The 18,754-nt window shown below is 48.9% G+C and overlaps 8 protein-coding genes across 8 annotated transcripts; 3 read left to right on the plus strand and 5 right to left on the minus strand.

Annotated features, from left to right (window-relative positions):
- Positions 1–1,299: 1,299 nt before the first annotated feature.
- glkA (glucokinase glkA) lies at positions 1,300–2,837 on the plus strand (the record flags this gene model as incomplete). The annotated part of the gene is made up of 2 exons (XM_032045581.1): positions 1,300–1,482; positions 1,539–2,837. The coding sequence occupies 2 exons, from the start codon at positions 1,300–1,302 to the stop codon at positions 2,835–2,837; spliced, it is 1,482 nt and encodes a 493-aa protein (XP_031894671.1).
- Positions 2,838–4,092: 1,255 nt separating this feature from the next.
- BDW43DRAFT_316439 (MDR family MFS transporter) lies at positions 4,093–5,983 on the plus strand (the record flags this gene model as incomplete). The annotated part of the gene is made up of 3 exons (XM_032048302.1): positions 4,093–4,395; positions 4,474–5,280; positions 5,336–5,983. The coding sequence occupies 3 exons, from the start codon at positions 4,093–4,095 to the stop codon at positions 5,981–5,983; spliced, it is 1,758 nt and encodes a 585-aa protein (XP_031894672.1).
- Positions 5,984–6,246: 263 nt separating this feature from the next.
- On the minus strand, positions 6,247–7,060 carry BDW43DRAFT_316440 (uncharacterized protein; the record flags this gene model as incomplete). Its single annotated transcript, XM_032048303.1, has 3 exons — positions 6,247–6,399; positions 6,468–6,818; positions 6,962–7,060. 3 exons carry the CDS (start codon positions 7,058–7,060, stop codon positions 6,247–6,249), a joined length of 603 nt encoding a protein of 200 aa, XP_031894673.1.
- Positions 7,061–7,203: 143 nt separating this feature from the next.
- Positions 7,204–9,428, minus strand: BDW43DRAFT_292874 (cytochrome P450). Its single transcript, XM_032043766.1, has 2 exons — positions 9,196–9,428; positions 7,204–9,109 (listed from the first exon to the last, which is right to left on the minus strand). Exons 1-2 carry the CDS (start codon positions 9,271–9,273, stop codon positions 7,541–7,543), a joined length of 1,647 nt encoding a protein of 548 aa, XP_031894674.1. The 5' UTR covers positions 9,274–9,428; the 3' UTR covers positions 7,204–7,540.
- Positions 9,429–9,863: 435 nt separating this feature from the next.
- On the minus strand, positions 9,864–11,906 carry BDW43DRAFT_292875 (C2HC5-type zinc finger protein). Its single transcript, XM_032043767.1, has one exon. The coding sequence runs from the start codon at positions 11,709–11,711 to the stop codon at positions 10,143–10,145; it is 1,569 nt and encodes a 522-aa protein (XP_031894675.1). The 5' UTR covers positions 11,712–11,906; the 3' UTR covers positions 9,864–10,142.
- Positions 11,907–11,963: 57 nt separating this feature from the next.
- Positions 11,964–13,545, minus strand: BDW43DRAFT_235032 (SGF11 family protein). The gene is made up of 2 exons (XM_032039584.1): positions 13,344–13,545; positions 11,964–13,247 (listed from the first exon to the last, which is right to left on the minus strand). Exons 1-2 carry the CDS (start codon positions 13,407–13,409, stop codon positions 12,333–12,335), a joined length of 981 nt encoding a protein of 326 aa, XP_031894676.1. The 5' UTR covers positions 13,410–13,545; the 3' UTR covers positions 11,964–12,332.
- Positions 13,546–14,218: 673 nt separating this feature from the next.
- Positions 14,219–15,801, plus strand: BDW43DRAFT_235026 (uncharacterized protein). The gene has a single exon (XM_032039583.1). It carries the CDS (start codon positions 14,464–14,466, stop codon positions 15,598–15,600), a length of 1,137 nt encoding a protein of 378 aa, XP_031894677.1. The 5' UTR covers positions 14,219–14,463; the 3' UTR covers positions 15,601–15,801.
- On the minus strand, positions 15,801–18,681 carry BDW43DRAFT_323463 (putative metalloreductase transmembrane component). Its single transcript, XM_032049751.1, has one exon. The coding sequence runs from the start codon at positions 18,264–18,266 to the stop codon at positions 16,002–16,004; it is 2,265 nt and encodes a 754-aa protein (XP_031894678.1). The 5' UTR covers positions 18,267–18,681; the 3' UTR covers positions 15,801–16,001.
- Positions 18,682–18,754: the final 73 nt, after the last annotated feature.

Here is an 18,754-nt window from a genome sequence, read left to right on the forward strand (position 1 = left end):
GGAAGTGATCCATTGAGTCTTGTGCTTGTGTACAGTTTGGATTTTTTTTTTGTTTTTGCCCCATCTCTTCTTATTCCGTGTTTATTTGTGTTCCCAATGTGGATCTAGACACGTTGTTTTAGCGTGCTGTCTACTGTTAAACTCCTCGATTGGCCAGTTGATAGGATCACAATGTAACCTTTGGGATTTATGAAAACTGAAGTGACCATTTGTCCCGTGTTGGGTAGTACCCGTGGACAACAAGATGTATGTGCTATTAGGCAGTTGAAGGGAGCCGCAGAGAATCCAAATCAAGAAGTAGTGTATTATAGGATCAGGCTATGAAGTGTAGCATGATCAGGATTGCCACCACCGGCTAAAACATGTTCTTTCTGATGGCAGGAAACGCCGGAGATTGAACATTTTGGCAGGTATACTTAGAAATACAAAGTGTTCATACAGGAGGATTGGTTCACTTTCTATTCGAGAGTTATGATTTGCTCAGATTTCCGACAAAAAGGGCTGCTTTATTTCAATACTAAAGGAGGGTAATACTTGAGAAACTCTACCAGGTACTTCCCCACCTTCTGTCACCTTACTAACCAGCCTGCATGTCAGCCTCTCCAAATGTCACCCCAGACTAGTACTCCATACGGAGAACGCTCAAAGCTGGGTGTGATAAGGCCATTCTTGTACTATACCACACTTCGTCAGTAGCGTCCTTCTCGTCTATTGCACCACCAATGAAGACAGCTCCTCTCTTTCCGTGTCTTCCCTATGTCTATACGCGGTCCTAACCATTGTTTCTCACCGGTGAAAACCCCCCACACGGTTTCGTAGCGTCATGGAACGGGTTCGCTGCCATTAAGGCTTCCATTTGGATCCATGCCATGCGATACTAAGACAGATCTATTGGGGTCCGAAACATTCGGGAAAAATGTGAAATGATTCCAGGGTCTCTATGAATAGAGAGGCCGGCGAACCCGGAGACCCCATTGGTTCAGACGCTTTAGATCCGAATCTGGCCCACAAACTGACCTCATCGACCCCTCTTCGTCACTTTCCCTACGTAAGTATTCTACGTTTAAATATTAGTATCGCTTGAATAAATACCTTGCCATATAATTTAAAGGAAGTAAATTTTCTCCCTTCCCCCCCGCCGCATTCGTCTACCCCTCCATACTTTTCATGCCAGTGTTGTTTCCCCTCTCAACCTCGCACCCTTCTATATTTTATCTTTAAATCATCTTTCTCAATCACCTTTTATTTTCCGATATCTCTTCACCTCCCCGATCCCATTTCACTCCCGCTTTCCACATGATGTCTCCCGCCTTGCTGGACGAAGCGGCGCGGATTGCCCGCCAGTTCGACTTCCCCGCCGAGGGGGTCCAGCGCGGGGTGAAAGAGTACATCCGTGAGATGGATGAAGGATTGAGCAAGGAGGGTACAACTTTGAGCCAAATCCCCACATTCGTCACCTCAGTACCAAATGGCACAGAGAAGGTATCACTCGATCCGCCAGATACACCACAATGGCATGTCTGACCTCGTTCCTATAGGGATTGTACCTAGCCGTAGATCTTGGCGGTACCAACTTTCGCGTGTGTTCAGTGGACCTACATGGCGATACCACCTTTTCTCTCACACAGTCTAAAATCATGATCCCTCGTGAATTGATGGCTTCCGGAACCTCCAAGGACCTTTTCCATTTTCTGGCTCGTCAGATCGAAGCTTTCCTACGTATTCACCATAACGAACACTTCGAAGCTCATCTCAAACGTCGACATGAAGGGAAAGGCGAAGAGGAACTATTTGATCTGGGCTTCACATTCAGCTTCCCCGTGCGCCAGGTGGGCATTAACAAGGGAACCCTCATTCGCTGGACGAAGGGCTTCAACATTCCCGATGCCGTAGGCCACGATGTCTGCGCTCTGCTGCAAAGTGCTCTCGATGATCTGGAACTCCCCGTGCGTGTGGCCGCTCTGGTTAATGATACAGTTGGGACCCTGATGGCCCGTTCATACACCTCTCCCGGTGAAACGGGAACCTTCCTCGGTGCCATTTTCGGTACGGGTACCAACGGCGCTTACGTCGAGAAGCTCGACAAGATCACCAAGATGGCCACCATCGAACACTCCGACTATGACAAGACAACTGGCGAAATGATTATTAACGCCGAATGGGGCAGCTTCGATAACCACTTGAGCGTCTTGCCCAACACTGTCTATGATCAACAGCTGGATGAAGAGAGTAACAACCCTGGAATCCAGATGTTCGAAAAGCGAGTCTCGGGAATGTTCCTCGGTGAGATTCTGCGCCGTGTCTTAATAGATTTGCACTGTAACGAGTCTCTTGGTCTGTTCAAATCCAGCGCCTCGTCCAATGTTGTTGTCCCAGAAAACTCCAACCTCTTCCGCCAGTGGGGCCTTGATACCAGCCTTCTGAGTTTGGTCGAAGCCGACAGCAGTGAAAGCATGGAGCCCACCAAGACGGCTTTGAAGGATCACTTGAAGATCGAACGGGCCAGCATCACGGATTGCAAAGCTGTTAAGACAATCGTGCACGCCATTGGCAAGCGTGCTGCCCGTCTGAGTGCCGTGCCTCTTGCTGCCACCCTCATCTCTACCAAGAAACTGGAGACCGATGATCTGGTGGACATTGGTGTCGACGGAAGCTTGGTCGAATTCTACCCTAACTTTGAGGGATACATACGCGATGCTTTACGCGAAGTGCCCGAGGTGGGCGCTGCCGGTGACAAGAAGGTGCGCATTGGTATCTCGAAGGATGGTAGCGGTGTCGGTGCGGCTTTGATTGCCCTCGTAGCTAGTAAGGAAGAAGCCAGGACCAAGGCCCAGTAGCGGTTGTATGGCTAACACTGCGCGATGATCTCAATTTTATTCCCCCGTTGTTATGCTTCATTTTGATTGAGTGCCCTCACCGGCGAAGACTACTTTATCTTCGCCTTTCCTACCCGCGGTCCATGCGAAGTAGGCCATGTGCTCGAATTTGCAGAGGGTACTTACTGCGAAAGGACCTGGAGTTAACGAGAATGGCTGGGAAAGAGGGTGTATCAATAATCTTTTCATGGCGTTATCTAGCATTCTCATGGAACACGGAAGCTATGTTACGAATATAAAACATTTCTACTTATGAATCCTTCTTCTCAGGTCGTAATGTTCACAAAGTTGTGCGCTTTAAGGACATCTGACCTACAACGTATAGTGTCAACACCCATGTCACCCGAGGCCGTCCATGTCTCCGGGGCGTGTGCGATGGTATCCCAGGCTTCATTGAAACAGACCCCCATTTACCGTATCCTAATTTTAGAGTTTTGCATTGGCTCTATGGAGGAAAGATTCGATACTTTATGCTCGTATATGGCTTTAATATAGGTCAGATGGGCCCTTGTCTTTATTCTTTGAATCGGCCAGTCTGGAGCCTAGATGCAGTAAGCTGCTTGCCATTGAACAGGTAGAATACCTTCTATAAAGACACGGGTCAATATTATACATCAGTGGCAGGACTAAGACCTTTCTTTGTTGTTTTTAGGGCTTCACAGGTCGTCTTTACGGACCTCGGAATCTATCCATTCCGCTGAAAGAGAAGAAGCGAATCACGACATGTATCTCATGATGAACAATTCCAAATCCAGCTGCAGGTTCCGAGATATGATTCCATGCACAAGAAGGGAATAAGGGAATATCCTTGTCCATGGCTCTCTTCGGTACACGGGAGTGTCTGATCCCGTCCACCACTGTCATCTTTAATGTCACACAAAGGCTGCCAAAAATGGAAATACTGCCTACACTTCCCTCCATTACGTTTTCTTTTTCTTTCATAGCCAACTCTGCCGATTGTGGCCCGGAAGGTTTCTGTCCCCCTTTTGAAACCACGTCTTATATCGCCTAGGTTACGCTCTCTCCCACCCTCTGTGCGGATCGTTTGTTGAAGTTTGGTTTGTTCTCCTTGCCTCTTAGATCTCAAAGACCTGTTTAAGCGATTTTTGGTCGTTCCTTCAACTTTCGTCCCTTCTCCTATCGGACCTTTCATACATTTCCTTAAGGCCCTGTTGCTATCCAGTCTCTATCTAAATTCTCTGAGCCGGCAGATAAAATGCCAGATGACCAGTCATCCTCCGTACCGCAAGAGACACCTACCTCACCAACACCGTCCAAATTGGTAACCGACAACCTACCCCGAGGGAGAAGATCTTCTACAGGGAAAGAGAGCACGCTTGTCGGCTCACACAGCGAATCAACGCCTGCTTTGGCACCAGATGCGAAGAATGAAGACAACATACCCAATGTGATCTCCAATCCTGATGATGAGTCGGAGGGAGAACAGGAGTATCCAAGTTCCTGGAAACTTGGCTTGATTACCATCGGACTGGCCCTTGCTATCTTTTGTTTGGCATTGGTAAATAATCTCATCGCCTGTCAATTATACACTGTTTTATACATGTCCACTCGTGCTAATGATCTCCCATATGCTTAGGATAACACTATTATCTCGACAGCGATTCCGAAGATTACGGATCAGTTCAAGTCCCTTGAAGACGTGGGCTGGTATGGCAGCGCTTATCTCCTGACAACGTGTGCCTTGTGTCTGATGTTCGGCAAACTATACTCGTTCTACTCCACAAAATGGGTCTACTTGACTGCTCTTCTTATTTTCGAGCTAGGCTCTCTGATATGTGGAGTCGCGCCAAACTCGTTAGGTCTAATAATTGGCCGTGCGATAGCTGGCTTCGGGTCAGCTGGCCTATTTTCCGGCGCACTCATTATCATTGCTCAGACGGTTCCGCTGAGTCGACGACCGATCTTCGCCGCAATGATGGGGTCGATGTATGGGGTTTCGAGCGTAGCCGGACCCTTGATGGGCGGTGCATTTACCGACCATCTCAGCTGGAGGTGGTGTTTCTATATCAACCTGCCTTTTGGCGGAGTGACCGCTCTCTTCATCTTTTTCTTATTTAAGGCGCCTAAGTCTGTCAAGGATAAAACCGGCTTCAAAAACCAGATGACGCAGCTAGATCTTCCTGGAACAATGCTTTTCATGCCGTCAATTATCTGTGTATTGCTCGCGCTGCAATGGGGAGGTACCACATATACCTGGAGTAACACTCGGATCATTGCACTTTTCATTGCTTTTGGGATCCTTCTTCTCTCATTTCTCGGCGTACAGTGGTGGCAGCAAGACAAAGCTACGATACCTCCAAGGCTTATCAAGAATCGGAATGTATGGGGCTCGGCACTGTACAGCTTCTGCATTGGTGCAGCGTTTTTCGTATTTATATACTATGTAAGTCCTACTTTATGCTGCCGCAAGAGCGTGTACTAATTTGTGCCTTCAACAGCTCCCCATTTGGTTCCAGGCCATAAAAGGTGTCTCAGCAACCAGATCAGGCATAATGAACCTCCCGTTACTCCTTCCTCTGATTGTGTCCTCCATTGCTGCTGGTGCTTGTGTCACCATGATTGGTTACTATACACCGTTCATGATCGCGACGCCAGTTCTCATGTCAGTCGGCGGTGGGCTCCTGAGCACGTTGAAAGTCGATTCAGGCGCCGCTGCATGGATTGGATATCAGGTTATATACGGAATTGGCGTAGGCATGGGAATGCAGCAACCCATGATTGTTGTCCAAACGGCTCTCCCGATTTCTGATGTCCCAACAGCGACGGCCCTAGTCATGTTTTGCCAAACGCTAGGAGGTGCGCTTTTTGTCTCCATTGCACAGAACGTCTTCCAAAACCAGCTGCGCAAGAACATCATTACTCAAGTCCCTGATGTTGACGTGGTCCAGGTAGTTAGTGCTGGGGCTACGATGCTGCGGCAGGCTGTACCGACGGACATGTTACCTGCAGTTTTGGAGGCCTACAGCGATGCTGTAACTCAGACGTTCTATGTCGCTGTGGCTATAGGGGCATTGGCCCTCTTTGCGGCGATCCCTATACAGTGGATGTCCGTAAAGGGCAAGAAACTCGACATGGCAGCGGCTTAAAAATACCCCAGGGAAATGGGGAAGTAATAAAAGTGCGAAGTTTCGATTTCGGTCCACAAGGTCTATGGGCTGCTATCTGCAAATATTATACAACATAACCTACCGTTGTCCTCATAGGGCGTGAGATATCCTGAGATATGGAATATCCTCTTACTTTGCTTTCCTTTGCCTTACTACGATATGCAGATATTACCATACTAAGCCATCCCTCCATAGTACAAAATACAATTAATAAAAATCTATAATTAATCCCAATCCAACCCTCAAACAACAGCATAAAGACTCAAATAGACTCCCCAAATAACCCCACAAGCACTCCCAAACACTACCCTCCGATCCACAGGAACAACAGTATACATAAGCGCCGACACCACCGGCCGAAATTTTAGCCTCGCAATCATAATCGGCCCAAAGTCCTTACCAGTATCAGTACCTCACATCCCAATATACCAAAAAAAAGGTGTGAATGCATAACACAACATACCTCACAAACTAACTCCCAAACCCTCCCCGCCCCCTTCCCCTTTAACAAATTAATCAACACAATAAATAAAAGAATATTAACTACCCCCGCAACCGTCTGATCTAGAAAGAACTTCATGGCAAAGTTCCACATCCCCGATCTCGGTTTTGGCTTGGGGGTTAATAGTTTCTCCTTCATGGGGAGGATGTCGATGTCGGCGGCGATGGGGGCGGCATTGTTGTTAGTTTTCCAGGATGGGAAGCCGGGGAATTGGGTTTCGATGTAGCGCTGCCAGTTGAAGTTTGGGGGCACGATTAGGATGCCGTAGGTCACAAATTGGAGGAGGGCGGTTGGGTTGAGGGTAAATGGTTTCTTTTAGGGGGGCTGTTAGTTGGTTCATTGGCTAATACTGGGTATATAGTTTTGTATCTAGAGTTGAAACTGGAAAGTAGAGAAAGTAAAGGGGTTTGTTCCTAGATCGGGTGGGGTTTGGGGGTCTGGGGATGTCTACGTACACTTGTTTTGTGTTGGTCTATTAATTGTGCTAGGATGTTGGAGATGGCGTTTAGGATTGTCGATTGGATCAGGGTCACTGTTAAGGGGGATGGGGGCATTGTTATTCGAACGGTTTTTGGGTCCGGGGTTAGGTAGATAGGTAGAACTTAGGTGGTGGGGGACATTGTTGGGTTGGAGACTGAGGAGGGAGGATTATGATTATATGTGTGGTTGGGAGGGGTTTGGTATTTCTTTTCTCTTTTGTTTGAAGGGTTTCATTGCTATTAAATGGAGAGTCAAGGAGTTGTTTAATTTGCCCTTTTGGGCTTGTTGCACGTGTTGGGCACGTGTCCTGATTGTTGTGTTTGGAAATTTAATGTAATGGCATTCCGGAGTTGTGCTTGGCGTTTGACATGTTGGATTACTTAGATAATTGGATGTTGTTTCTTTAGTTGCTTGGGGGTTTTTTTGTTGTTAATACTGGATAACTAGTTGGGGTGGGACTATTGTTGATAATCATTTGAATTGAAATGGCGCTGTACATAAATCGACTTCATTATGGAGGACGGGACACGTTGAAAAATTTTGAATCATTCAGCCTAGACGGTTAGATTCCTCCGGCGGACAATTACATTTGGACCCTGCTTAGCGCTGGTGAAATGATCCACTAGTGCCAGGTGGCCATGCTCATCTTCTCCCTTTCGGTCTGCTAACTCCATGTCGAACAGGAACATTAATCGAGCAATTGTCAGTCGCATCTCCATGAATGCCATACCCTTGCCAATGCATCCACGGGGTCCAATGCTGAACGGGCAGAATGCTCGGCGGGCAGCCTCAACATCTTCCTTGCTGCTCTGCCACTTTTCTTCGGTGGTCACGCATGTTGCGCCCTCGATCCATCTCTCTGGAATGTAGGCTTCAGGTCTGCGGTAGTACTGGGGCTGTCGGTGTATAGAGTACGTCGGGGTCCCACAGTCCGTGCCGGCGGGCAAAAAGGCCCCGTCCACGACGGCGCCGCCCTCCATCACTTCGCGCGGGATAGCTCCTGGAACTGCAGGTGCCAAGCGCAGCGCTTCGTCAATGCAGGCTTTCAGATAAATAAGGTCGTTTAATTTGGCGCCGGTGACAATCTCCTCGACTGAACTGAAGCTCTCACGGACTTCCTTCTTCAGCAGCTCCATGACGCGCGAGTTGCGGACCAGATAGAAGATGGTTGCGGCGAGCGTGGTGGAGGTCGTGTCACTGCCCGCGATCATGAGGACGTTGGCCTCGCCCCAGAGCTCGGGAGTTGTCAGGCCCTTGCCTGTCTCGGGATCTTTGGCGTTGAGCAGATAGTAGAAGAAGTCCTTCTTGGAATCGTGGCCCGCCTGGGTACGTTCCTGGGCGCGCTTGTTGGCTTCAACCCGAGAGTTCATGATGAAGTTCCATCGGTCGTTGGTCAACCTGTGAATGACGATTTGGTCCAAGTGCCAAGTATCAAGGGGCATCCACAGACCACACTGTTGACTGGTTAGAACAGCCACGTTCAATGGATTCCGAATTGTGATACTCACTATATAATGACGGTTGGCGGCGCGGTCTACAAGCTGGATCATCTTTCTGCGGCTGCTTTCAACCAACATATCGAAGCTCTTCCCGAAGCAAAGTTCACCCATGACGTCGTACGTGAGGTAACTGAACCAATCTCCCATGTTCTGGACAACCGTCTTCTGAACTCCTTCTTTGTTTCCGTTTGTCTGCTGACCTGTCAGACCTGTGCAGAGCTGTCGGACATGCAGCAGCATCACGTCCTCCATGCTCTTGAGAGCTTGGTCAGAGAAAGCCTGGCTCAATACGCGCCTCTTCCGACCATGCACCGTCTTATCGATCACATTGTGGGTATTATACACGCCCTTGATGGCAGTGAACCCATTGTAGAAATTGGCCTTCTTCAACTTCTTTCCGTGACCATAGATATCATGCAGGCCCTGCGCGGAGTTGATAGAGATGAAATTGGGCGCGACACGGACATGCGTTCCATACTGTTGATGCAGACTGTGAAGCCAAAGGTGTCGGTCCCCCTTGAGGCCATGATACAACTGAACCCAGGGTGTGATAGATGCAAGGAACGGACCATTAAACCTCCGAAGGGGGTGGAAAAGGCGGTTGTAAGTGACATAGGCACAACACTGCGAACAGTACGGTAAGCTTCCGGATGACGTACTTCAACGAAAACCACCATAGAAATAGAGAGAGAAGAAAATGAGATACCCACCAGCACACCCAACAGCCCAACCACTCCAGTAACTACCCCCTCAATCGAGAGCGTCTTCCAAACCTCCTGAATGAACATATTGCAACCCTCCGAGCCTAGAGATGGGATGTGGTTTCTGTGTCCGAAAGACCGCAAATAGCCGAGTCCAACCGAACCCCGGTTCCCCGCAAACGGTCTGTAGAAATACTATCGGAGCTTGGTAATATGACCAGAATCAACTGGTTGAATTGTTTCCTTGGATCCGTATGCGGTCCTTGTTCCCTTTCCTTCTGGCCCAGATTATATACCTCTCACTGGGTTCGGTTAGCACCGGGACTTCCTTATGTTGGAAAAAGGGATAGGGTGTCATACGTATGTAAGATTCTGTAAGAAAGTGGCGGTTGCGTCGATTGCAAGTATTCGTGGGTTTAATCGAAGAACCGTGGATATGTAGAGAGGATTGGAGCGATAACCTTAATAGTTGGGTTTTCAGTGGTTGATTGTTTTTGTATTATTATCTTGGGATTTGTTTGGTTTGTCTTCTACTTAGTTGGTTGATATACTACATTTTGTGCACATGTAGAGCTGCTATGTATGGTGGTGGTGATTTTAGCCTGTTTGATGGCTTTTCGAATTTATCTACCTAGTAGGGCACTATCTATCTGACAGTGCGATTTCAGACCTGGAGCCGGAGCTATGTATGATCTCTTGAGGACCGCTTCTATCCGATATTTTCTTCGGTCCCACATATTAACTGAGCTGTTATATTCACCGACAAATGGGAATTCGTTGGCCCTAGGGGTGTCATTAACTAAATGGGGGGTTGTGCGCTGCACTTCCTCGTGATTGTTTTATGGTCTAAATGCGCAGTAGATTCTGGTCTTCGAGAAAGGCGATACATAGCTGTAAGCTGACTGTGTCCGTGTCTTGTACGAGCATGCCTTGCGGTAATCAAATCTCAGTCAAAACTAGGAGTATCCATGTAAGCCACCGTCGAGAATCCATTGCTCATTGTCGTCATTATCATCCTGGACACGTCGCCATGTCTGTTTGCGCTCCTTTTGAGCTCTCCCTTCAACCGGTTTTCCCTCTGAATTTTTCCATACAGGTCGCATCAATCCACCAGCCGCAAGAAGTGGGTTCCGGCTGAAGGCATCGCCACGGTTTGGCTTCGTAGTTTCATCGGGCACATCGGGCTCAAGCTCGGGTTCTTCTTCCGCAGAGGGACTCGGCTCCGCAGAACCGGCTCCGGCAGACTGATACACACGAGTGACCCTGCCACCCTTGATATCTAAACTCATGATGGTCCTCTTCTTCTCCCATTCCGGACGGGCCTTTTCCTCCATCTCGCGCAATATCCGCTGCTGCTTCTTTAGCGCCAGAGCCCGCTGCGCAGGGCTCATCCACAGCGTCGACGCAACATTCGGAGTCTCGAAATCAGCTGCCTCATCAACAACACGCGTCCGCTTGGCATTCTGTGCCTGGAACTGGAGAAGTTTATCCCGGTGAGCCATGGCAGCGTTCATACTAGATGACTGAGAGGCCGAAGAACCCTGGCTCGGTCCTAAGCCCGGTCCACCCTCGCGGTGCATACTCTCATTATGCGCGCGCATCTTCTCCTGGCCTCTTTCTGCCCGTAGTTCCCGGATCATACTCTGAACCTCCTCATTCGATAGCAATGGTGTTCCGCAGAACGAACACGGCTGCAACCCTTCCAGGGAGCAGATAATCTTCCCACAGTTAAGACAATTCGGGGCGGGGGCGAAAAGCGGATGGATCGTAGCAGAACAGGAGCATTTCCGAGTCTCGTTACCCAGAGTCGGATTTGTAGAGACCTCCAGTGCAGCAATGGCAGCCGTTAGATCTGAGATGTTAGTTGTTGTTAGGGAGCCTTTGGGCTGATTCGTAGCGGTGTTGCTGGGTCGTGAGGAAGGCTTCGCAGCCTTGGACTTAACGTTCGGGAGAAGGTCTGAGAGAACCGGTCCTGCGGCGGAGGGCGGTGGTTTGCTTGTGGGTAGTTTCACGGGCGAGTGTGCGCGCGACGAGGTCGTCGATGAGTCTTCGACAGAGAGATGTGATGCACTCGTATCCAGTCCCTGTCCGATTCTCCGTGCGCTGCCTGCAGCTTCCTGTTTGCTTCTGGGCGCTGGTGCCATGTAGTCTTCTTCTAGGTCGGCCTTTTTGTATCCGCCTGTGACATCGCCGAAGTTATCGGGCCGGCGTGGCGGTCCAGTGCTGTGGAGGGGTGGTTTGGATTTCTTGCCCTTCTTTGGCCCCGTTCGGGTGGAAGCCGTTGTGGATGAGGATGCATCGGGAGCTGTTGGGCGTTGGGGGGCGGGTTCTCGTCGCGAACTGAAAGCGGATATGAATTCGAAGGCGGCGGGGGAATCGCCGAGTAGGTTTTTGAGATGATCGGCTCCTTCTTCTTTCGATAGGCTGGCGGCGTAGGTGATGATCTGTGTGAGTGACTCTTCGTCTAGTGGGAGGATTTGGGAGACGCGGGAAACACCCCAGGAGATGAGGCTGGGGTTGGCCATGATTAGATAGCGTTATGGAAAGAGGTTATGGGGTGTATGTGAGAAGAAGGAGAGTGGTGGATACGGCCCTCTTTGGCTGACTGAGATAGTAGTTAGTGGGGAGTGGAGGAGCTATCTTGGAGTCATATAGAGATAGTCGCCTGGTTTATCAGGCAAGAATTATATACTCGGCACCGCATCAAAACTATCTTATCGCTAAGCCCCTGGGGTTTTAAAAACGATAGAATCTAGTCCAAATAACTACTGTATTCATTGAAAGAATGCAAAACCTTTGAATAGAACATCAAGCTAAACCTATTGTACACACAACCACATGATCATCTATCCCTTGAGCAAAAAAGAAAAAAAGCAAACGAAGGGATTATGATTCAATGTAGCCATAACAAATGAAAGAATAGGGAGAATAAGGAGAGAAAAATAATGATGCCGAGATGTCCCAGACTTTTCGACTAATAATACTATAGTAAGTCCTGTTGACGCCTTGGATGCCGAGTATTTACGTCAGATCGTTAAAAGAGACTTATGTCCAAAACCCCGTCCCCAATGCAGACACACCTGTATGCCCACGAGAAGAAATGTAGAAGCCAGAATTAAACAAAGAAAAGGAAGAAGAAGTGACTATCAGTTGTCGCCATTTGCCTCGCTTTTAACATCGCCGTCACCGGCGGCTGCAGCATCCGCGGCTGCCGCCATGTCGGGTGTCACGCCATTCTTAAGTTTGCTACTGGGAGCTGGCGGCGGCTTTTTCCCTGATAATTTTTTGGGGGCTCCAATTTTTTTCTTCTTCGTTATAGTCGATGGGGTATCCTCATCTAATGGACGCTTAGGTGGAGCAGAACTCGGAGTGCTGGCGCCGTTCTCCATGGGCGTTTTGTTTCGATTGGTTTGCCGACCTGACAGACCGAGACAACGATCTAAGTGCTGTGCAACTCGCGTCACAACAAAGTACCTTGGGCAATTAGGGCATTTGACCGTCGGGAACGACACCTTCTCCGGAGCTGCTTGCTTAAAGGAGCCATCTGGCGTTGTAGGCGGGCTTGATGCTGGCGTATTCGAAGTATTTGTCTGTTTCTTCTTCTTGGGATTTAACTTGTCTGTAGCGAACGGATTCCCATGGACGTCATGTCCTGGTTTGTTGATCATCGGTTGTTTTTGGCAATATTCTCGATATGGATCCGGGGGAGGACGGGCTCCAACCCCGGTCAAAGGATAGAGCAGACGAGGTAATCGGCAGTCGGGGCAGATAATTTCTTTGGTAGTCTGAAGGGGGTTTCCCTTGAGATAGACCTTCCCATCTTCGAAGATAGCCCCCTCAGTCTCTACACGAATGTTTTTGAGTTCTTCAAAGTCTTCACCCGGTTTTAACGCGGTTGGCTTGGCGCCTGCCTCCTCTCGGCGCCTGCCTGCTTCTTCCTCAGCTTTCTGTCTAGCCATTGTCACAGCGGAACGCATCCTAGCGACCTTTTCGTCGCGATGGACTTTGGAAACGATGTCATGGATGATGTTGTAGAACGTGTTATTGAGTATATCGCAAGTCTAGATGGTTTTGTCAGTAACTTGAACTTGTTTTTTCCCTGACTTAATCGTTCTAGCCAGGAAAATGGGGATGCAGAGCTAATATAAGCAACACACCAGCTTCGCAATAGTCCCAGAGGGAAAGGAGCTTTCCTGCTGTTCTGTTCCGTTTGATTCCCCCATTTTGAAGAAGCCTATATTGTAAGATTGTAGAGTCAGAAACTAGATTGGAAAGTAAATGTAAAAGGACTAGATGCATGAATATGTGAGATGGCTGAGAGAAGCGCGGAGCTTTGGTGGCGGGCATCAAGAGGACGAAGTGTCATAGAACCCAGCTGTTAAGGCACCTTATTGTCGAAAGAAACACCACATAAAACAAGGGCAATGACTTATACGCGACACTTGTGCTTGTTTCTAATAATCACATGAAGTAATGGGTGTAGATCGCTGACTTTATGGAACCCACCTCAATTTGCGAGATACGTATTTGCTGCCCAAGACAGCCGTTCAAAATGATCGCGTTGCCGTTCCGATATCCCTTGAATCTATCACAGCAGCTCCATGTACTGTTGCGTAGTATAAAACGGCAGATATCAACTCGGAGCAAGACGATCGTGCAGAGGACAAAAGAAAGTCGAGGTCGTAAGACAACCCGACTTGCTCCGGATTGAATGAAATGTGAAAGGAGCGTCACGACAGGCTCAATCGAATGTCAAGAATCAGAAGAGTAACACCGAGAGGAAGCAGAAATTGAGATCCATCTGCCAATTGATAGTATATAGGGTTCTCAGCCTAGGGCGGGTAACACACCACGGTAGGGAGAATCAGTGAATGACCAACGCAGCTCACAAGGAGGACCCACTTACCTATTTTACATTAAACAGGGCTGTATATATATAATAAGAGAGAGAAAATATAGATCGTTCAATATATTGATAACATGCGACAGTACTCGGCAGTCTAGTCCAAAGTATCCTTCTTGGTGAGTAGTGGAGGTGTGAGAGAGGCTTCTGCGCTGGCCTTTCACTTGCTCAAGTCTCTCCGACCGGGCCCATCTTATCTTATCTCATCTCCGCGTTCTTGTCGCTGTTTTCGTCCATCATACGGACCGTACGACCTCCCCTCCTGTGACTACAAACCCTACTGGTCTTTTCCAGGAGATAAATAAGTGATTAACGCGCAGAACGCACTGAAGCTTTACCAGGATAGCACATATCTACGATCCCTTCCACCTACTATGGCATACCAGTTCTTCGCAAAAGCGCATCAGTCGAAAGCGCCGACTTCACCACTCTCCCCTCCACCCTCCTCGTCCTCCAACAACAGACACCCCAAAACTCCTATACACCCTCCCTCGCTGGCATATACTCATTCTACAGCTTCCGTCAACATCGCAGACAGCGCTAAACCACCAACGGGCAAAGACTCCTCCCTCCAGCCCCCCGCATACCCCCATCCCATCGCACCCGGGTACAAGACCCCGCACCCTCATGTCACCATAGAACCCGTTAGCACTGCTCACATACCCTCTTTAACCCGGATCACGGGCTTGCTGCTCCCAATCCGCTACCCAAACTCCTTCTACACGGCGACCATCACAGACCCCGTGATCGCGTCAGTGTCCCGCGTGGCCATCTACCACGATCACCCGGTAGCCACGGCGCCACCATCCACATCCTACGCGCCCACGCCCACCTCTCCACTAGGCGCAACCACGGGTTCAGACAAGGTGATTGGGGGAATCCGGTGTCGACTGGAACGGCTCCCCCCGACCACCGCAGAGCTTCTCCAAGCCCAGAAATCTCATGCACACGGGCCGACAAATCTCTACATTCAGACTCTTCATCTGCTTTCTCCATATCGAGGCTGCGGGATTGCAGCTTCCCTGCTTAACTCGTTGCTCTTCTCTTCTGCTCCTTCTTGTTTGCCTGCTGGTGAGCGGTCTACTTACCGGGTTTCGGAACTAGTGAGACATTACAACGTGCGCACTGTCACAGCGCATGTGCATGAGGCTAATGATGAGGGTCTGAAATGGTATATTGCGCGCGGATTCCAGGTGGAGGATGAGCTTGTGGAGAATTACTATCGGCGGTTGAGGCCTTCCGGGGCAAGGATTGTCAAGCTCGTTTTGCAATGGAACGACGATGCTAGGGATCGCTCTGCCAAGGTCGATGTCCAGTCTGAGTCGAGCCAGTCAGCAGAAGATGGAAAGAAGAGCTCGGAGGAGGATGAGGACTGGGAGAAGGTCGAAGCGGAGGACGGGGAAGACCATGAAGATCACGGTGTACAGACTTTTGCGGATTCTAGACTTCTTGAGGTTGACGATGGCGTGAATAGGAAGCGGAAGGCCGATTACGAACCTCAACGAGCGTGAGCTTACTCTGCCATTTTATTTTTGCGATATCTGATGACCTTCGTTTGTTATTATCTCTGCTCATCTGTTACGATACCCTTCGAGTGTTGCGTCTTAGATGTACAGCTCTCTTATTCGATTTCCTCTATTTATTTGCCTGCTTAGAAGTGTATACATTGCATGTGTATCGATCTTGAAGTTGGTTTTCGAGAGACATAAGAGTCATGAATAGAGAAAGGAACATGTATATCCAAAGATGCTATTTAATAAATGACTTTCATATACAGTTATGTTCAAATATGCAACTGTACAAGTTCGGCATGTCGCTTCCAGTCCATAAACGATCATTAGGGCTTCACCAATGGGATGAGTGATGTCTGCAATCGCGAGACCATTCAGACAAAACATATAACCCAAATCTATCAGACATTGTAATTCTCAGCGTGCAGGAAGATCTCGTCCTTCGACGAGTCAGTCAGAACCTGCTGCTGAAGCTGGGCAACGGTATTCGAAACTTCGAGTCTCATACTAGGAGGCCCACAGACAAAGACACAGGCACGACGACCAAATGCCCGAGAGTAGTCCTTGAGCACCTGCGGAATATCAGGACGGGCGTAATCAAGTCGCCAGCCATTCCTTCTCTGCAGTGGAACGGACGTAACCCGGGTAGCTAGTTTAGGAAACGCCATGGATAAGCGAGAAGAGCCGAGGTCGAGCGCAGAATCTGCCGGACTCTTCTGGGCCACAGACTGCGGCGAAGTCTGATAGTTAGGGTCAACGGCATTGTTAAAGTGCCTGCTAGTATTAATGCGCGGTAGGATGTATGCTGCCTGGGGAAGCGCAGTAATGGCATCTTCATTCTCACGCCGCAGCTCCTTTTCAAATTCCGGGTCCCCGGCTGCTTCCTCGCGGATGAACGCAGAGTTACGCTTATCCATGCCTTGGATTGTGTCGTTCATCTTCTCCTTGAGCATCTCCTGGTAGAACTGATTTTGGACCAGCTGGTCCTGGTTGTGCTGGTCGACTCCCGTGAGATAGAAATGACAATGCACTGTGTTGGGGGGCGCGAAGTCTCTACATATTCTCAGTTCCTCTCTGAACCACTCGATGGTCTCTGGGTTTCTGAATGCCCAGATGACCCGCACCGACTTGGTCACTGCTCTTCTGTCTCGCATCTTCTTGATCAAGTCCAAGAGGTGACTGGCAGTTGCAGTGATGCCACTTCCGCCTGCGAAGAAGACCACATCCTCAAAGGCGGCCATGTCTCTTTTCATCCCCCCGTACGGGCCCTCTAAGAACGCTGTCCAGGTCTTGTATGGGCCATACTCGAAAGCCTTCAAGAAAACTTTTCGGGTAAAGCCGCCAAAGGGTCGGAAAACGAGAGACAAATCGCGGTAGTGCTCGCCATATTCAGACGGGAAATCGCCACTACACAGCGAGGAAATTGTGAAAGGATGACGTTCGAAGATGGAGATGCCTGGCATGCGAAGGTAAACGAATTGGCCTGGTTTCCATTTCATCTGAGTCGCAACCGTGACTTTGATAGCATTCTGTGGGAGGAAAGTCACGGCGCATTCTTCGCCAATCAAGAAGGATAGCCGCAAGGGGTTGCTCCAATTGACATAAAACAGCCTAACTGCGTAGGAAAGTACCCAGATTGCAACAGTGGCCCAGAGGTAATCCCATGATGCCAAGAAGTTCTTTGTGTGCCAAAATACCATGGCAAGAAACAAGACTGAAAGGGGTAGGTGTACAAGCTTGAAGAGCTCATACATCCAAGCTCGGAGTACCGGCAGAGAATGAAGGCATAGAACTATGAGAGGTGCCAGTGCCGCCCAGCCTGTGCCATAGATGTAGATATTTTGAGGAAAGTATTTCTGATAGTACATGAAATTTTTACTTTCCCAGATGGGAGTAGCATAGAACGGAACCATATGGATCAGGCTTAGGAGTAGGCAGAGGTAGCCTGCCCAACGATGAAGAACATTAAGCCTCTCATGGCTAACACCAGTTAAAAGACTAATGAAGTTGGCACGAGTACTGAGCGCAATGATCCAGGGAATCATAGCCACGGAGATCATGCCTGCACGAATTGCCAGTGGAGGAGATCCAACTGAAATGGAAGAGTAGTAGAGGGGCTGCGGGACAAAAGAATAAAGAATGACGAACACTAAGGCCACAAATATAATTGAGGTTGCCCCCAGAGATGGAAACCTAATACATAGTTTTCCTAGACGTAGCACTGGAATGGGTCTATAGAAGATCCATCGAACGAAAGCAATGGTGTTGTTTAGTGGTGCAATGGTGGAAATTGACGACTGTTGCTTTGTGGTACCAATACTAGGTAGAGGGCCACGAGCTGGGAAGAAGTGCGCAGTTGAGCTGTCAGTGGCAGCACTTGGCAGCTCATATTCATCTTGTGGTGAGGCGATGTATGGCGATGTTGCAACTGCATCCTCTTTATACAGTGCGATTCTGATTTTGTCACCCCAAAAGTGATAGAACCGGACTATCGTTGAGATAGCGAGTAGCACCACGGAGAAGTAAACCCAGCCATGTCCATATTTTCCGGCTTGAGACCAGGCATCTTGCTGCATTTCAGCAATTTCCGCTGGTGTAGTGGAGGCAACAATCGGCATATAGATGCGCTTCACCAACGAAGCTACTGAGTGCCATTCTGGCAGCATCGTGGCTTGTATTTCCGTAACCTCAATGATAGTGATTTTTGTATAAAAATTATCAAAGCTGCTCTCGTGTGTTCCAAGAAAATTAGAAGAGGTCTGAATTCGATTCTCCGTGCTGTATCCTTTCGGCTCACCTCCCCTCTTCCTCTCTGAACCGAAGTATTATATATAATAAACCCGTGGAAAGCATTTAAAGCCACATTTGCTGGGTTGGGATATGCACGATAGGGCTACCGCCCGTTAACGAAAAGCGCGTAACAATTGGAGTTGATCGACGCGGGAGCAGATGGTCTCGATAGAGGAAAGAAAAGGGTAAGGAGATCAGGAAGGAATATCGATCATCATATGGAACTATCAAACTCTTCCCCAGCTCCCTGCATTCTCTCACCAGCTATTGGATGCTGCATCGGCATCATGCGGGGATAATGGCATGAACGTTGCAGCCGAATGTTGGGCCAATTCCGACCATTGAGCATAGTTAATCGAGGTAA

The sequence above is a fragment of the Aspergillus alliaceus genome (assembly GCF_009176365.1).
Source record: "Aspergillus alliaceus strain CBS 536.65 unplaced genomic scaffold BDW43scaffold_75, whole genome shotgun sequence".
NCBI lineage: Eukaryota > Fungi > Ascomycota > Eurotiomycetes > Eurotiales > Aspergillaceae > Aspergillus > Aspergillus alliaceus.

Bases quoted from the DNA above. Each gene is read 5' to 3' on its own strand.
- BDW43DRAFT_235032 (XM_032039584.1), bottom strand. From the start codon at position 13,409: ATGGGGGAATCAAACGGAACAGAACAGCAGGAAAGCTCCTTTCCCTCT. The intron at 13,248-13,343 runs GTGTGTTGCTTA...AAAACCATCTAG, and splicing joins CTGGGACTATTGCGAAGCTG to ACTTGCGATATACTCAATAA.
- BDW43DRAFT_235026 (XM_032039583.1), top strand. From the start codon at position 14,464: ATGGCATACCAGTTCTTCGCAAAAGCGCATCAGTCGAAAGCGCCGACT.
- BDW43DRAFT_292875 (XM_032043767.1), bottom strand. From the start codon at position 11,711: ATGGCCAACCCCAGCCTCATCTCCTGGGGTGTTTCCCGCGTCTCCCAA.
- BDW43DRAFT_292874 (XM_032043766.1), bottom strand. From the start codon at position 9,273: ATGTTCATTCAGGAGGTTTGGAAGACGCTCTCGATTGAGGGGGTAGTT. The intron at 9,110-9,195 runs GTGGGTATCTCA...TACTGTTCGCAG, and splicing joins TTGGGCTGTTGGGTGTGCTG to TGTTGTGCCTATGTCACTTA.
- BDW43DRAFT_323463 (XM_032049751.1), bottom strand. From the start codon at position 18,266: ATGCTGCCAGAATGGCACTCAGTAGCTTCGTTGGTGAAGCGCATCTAT.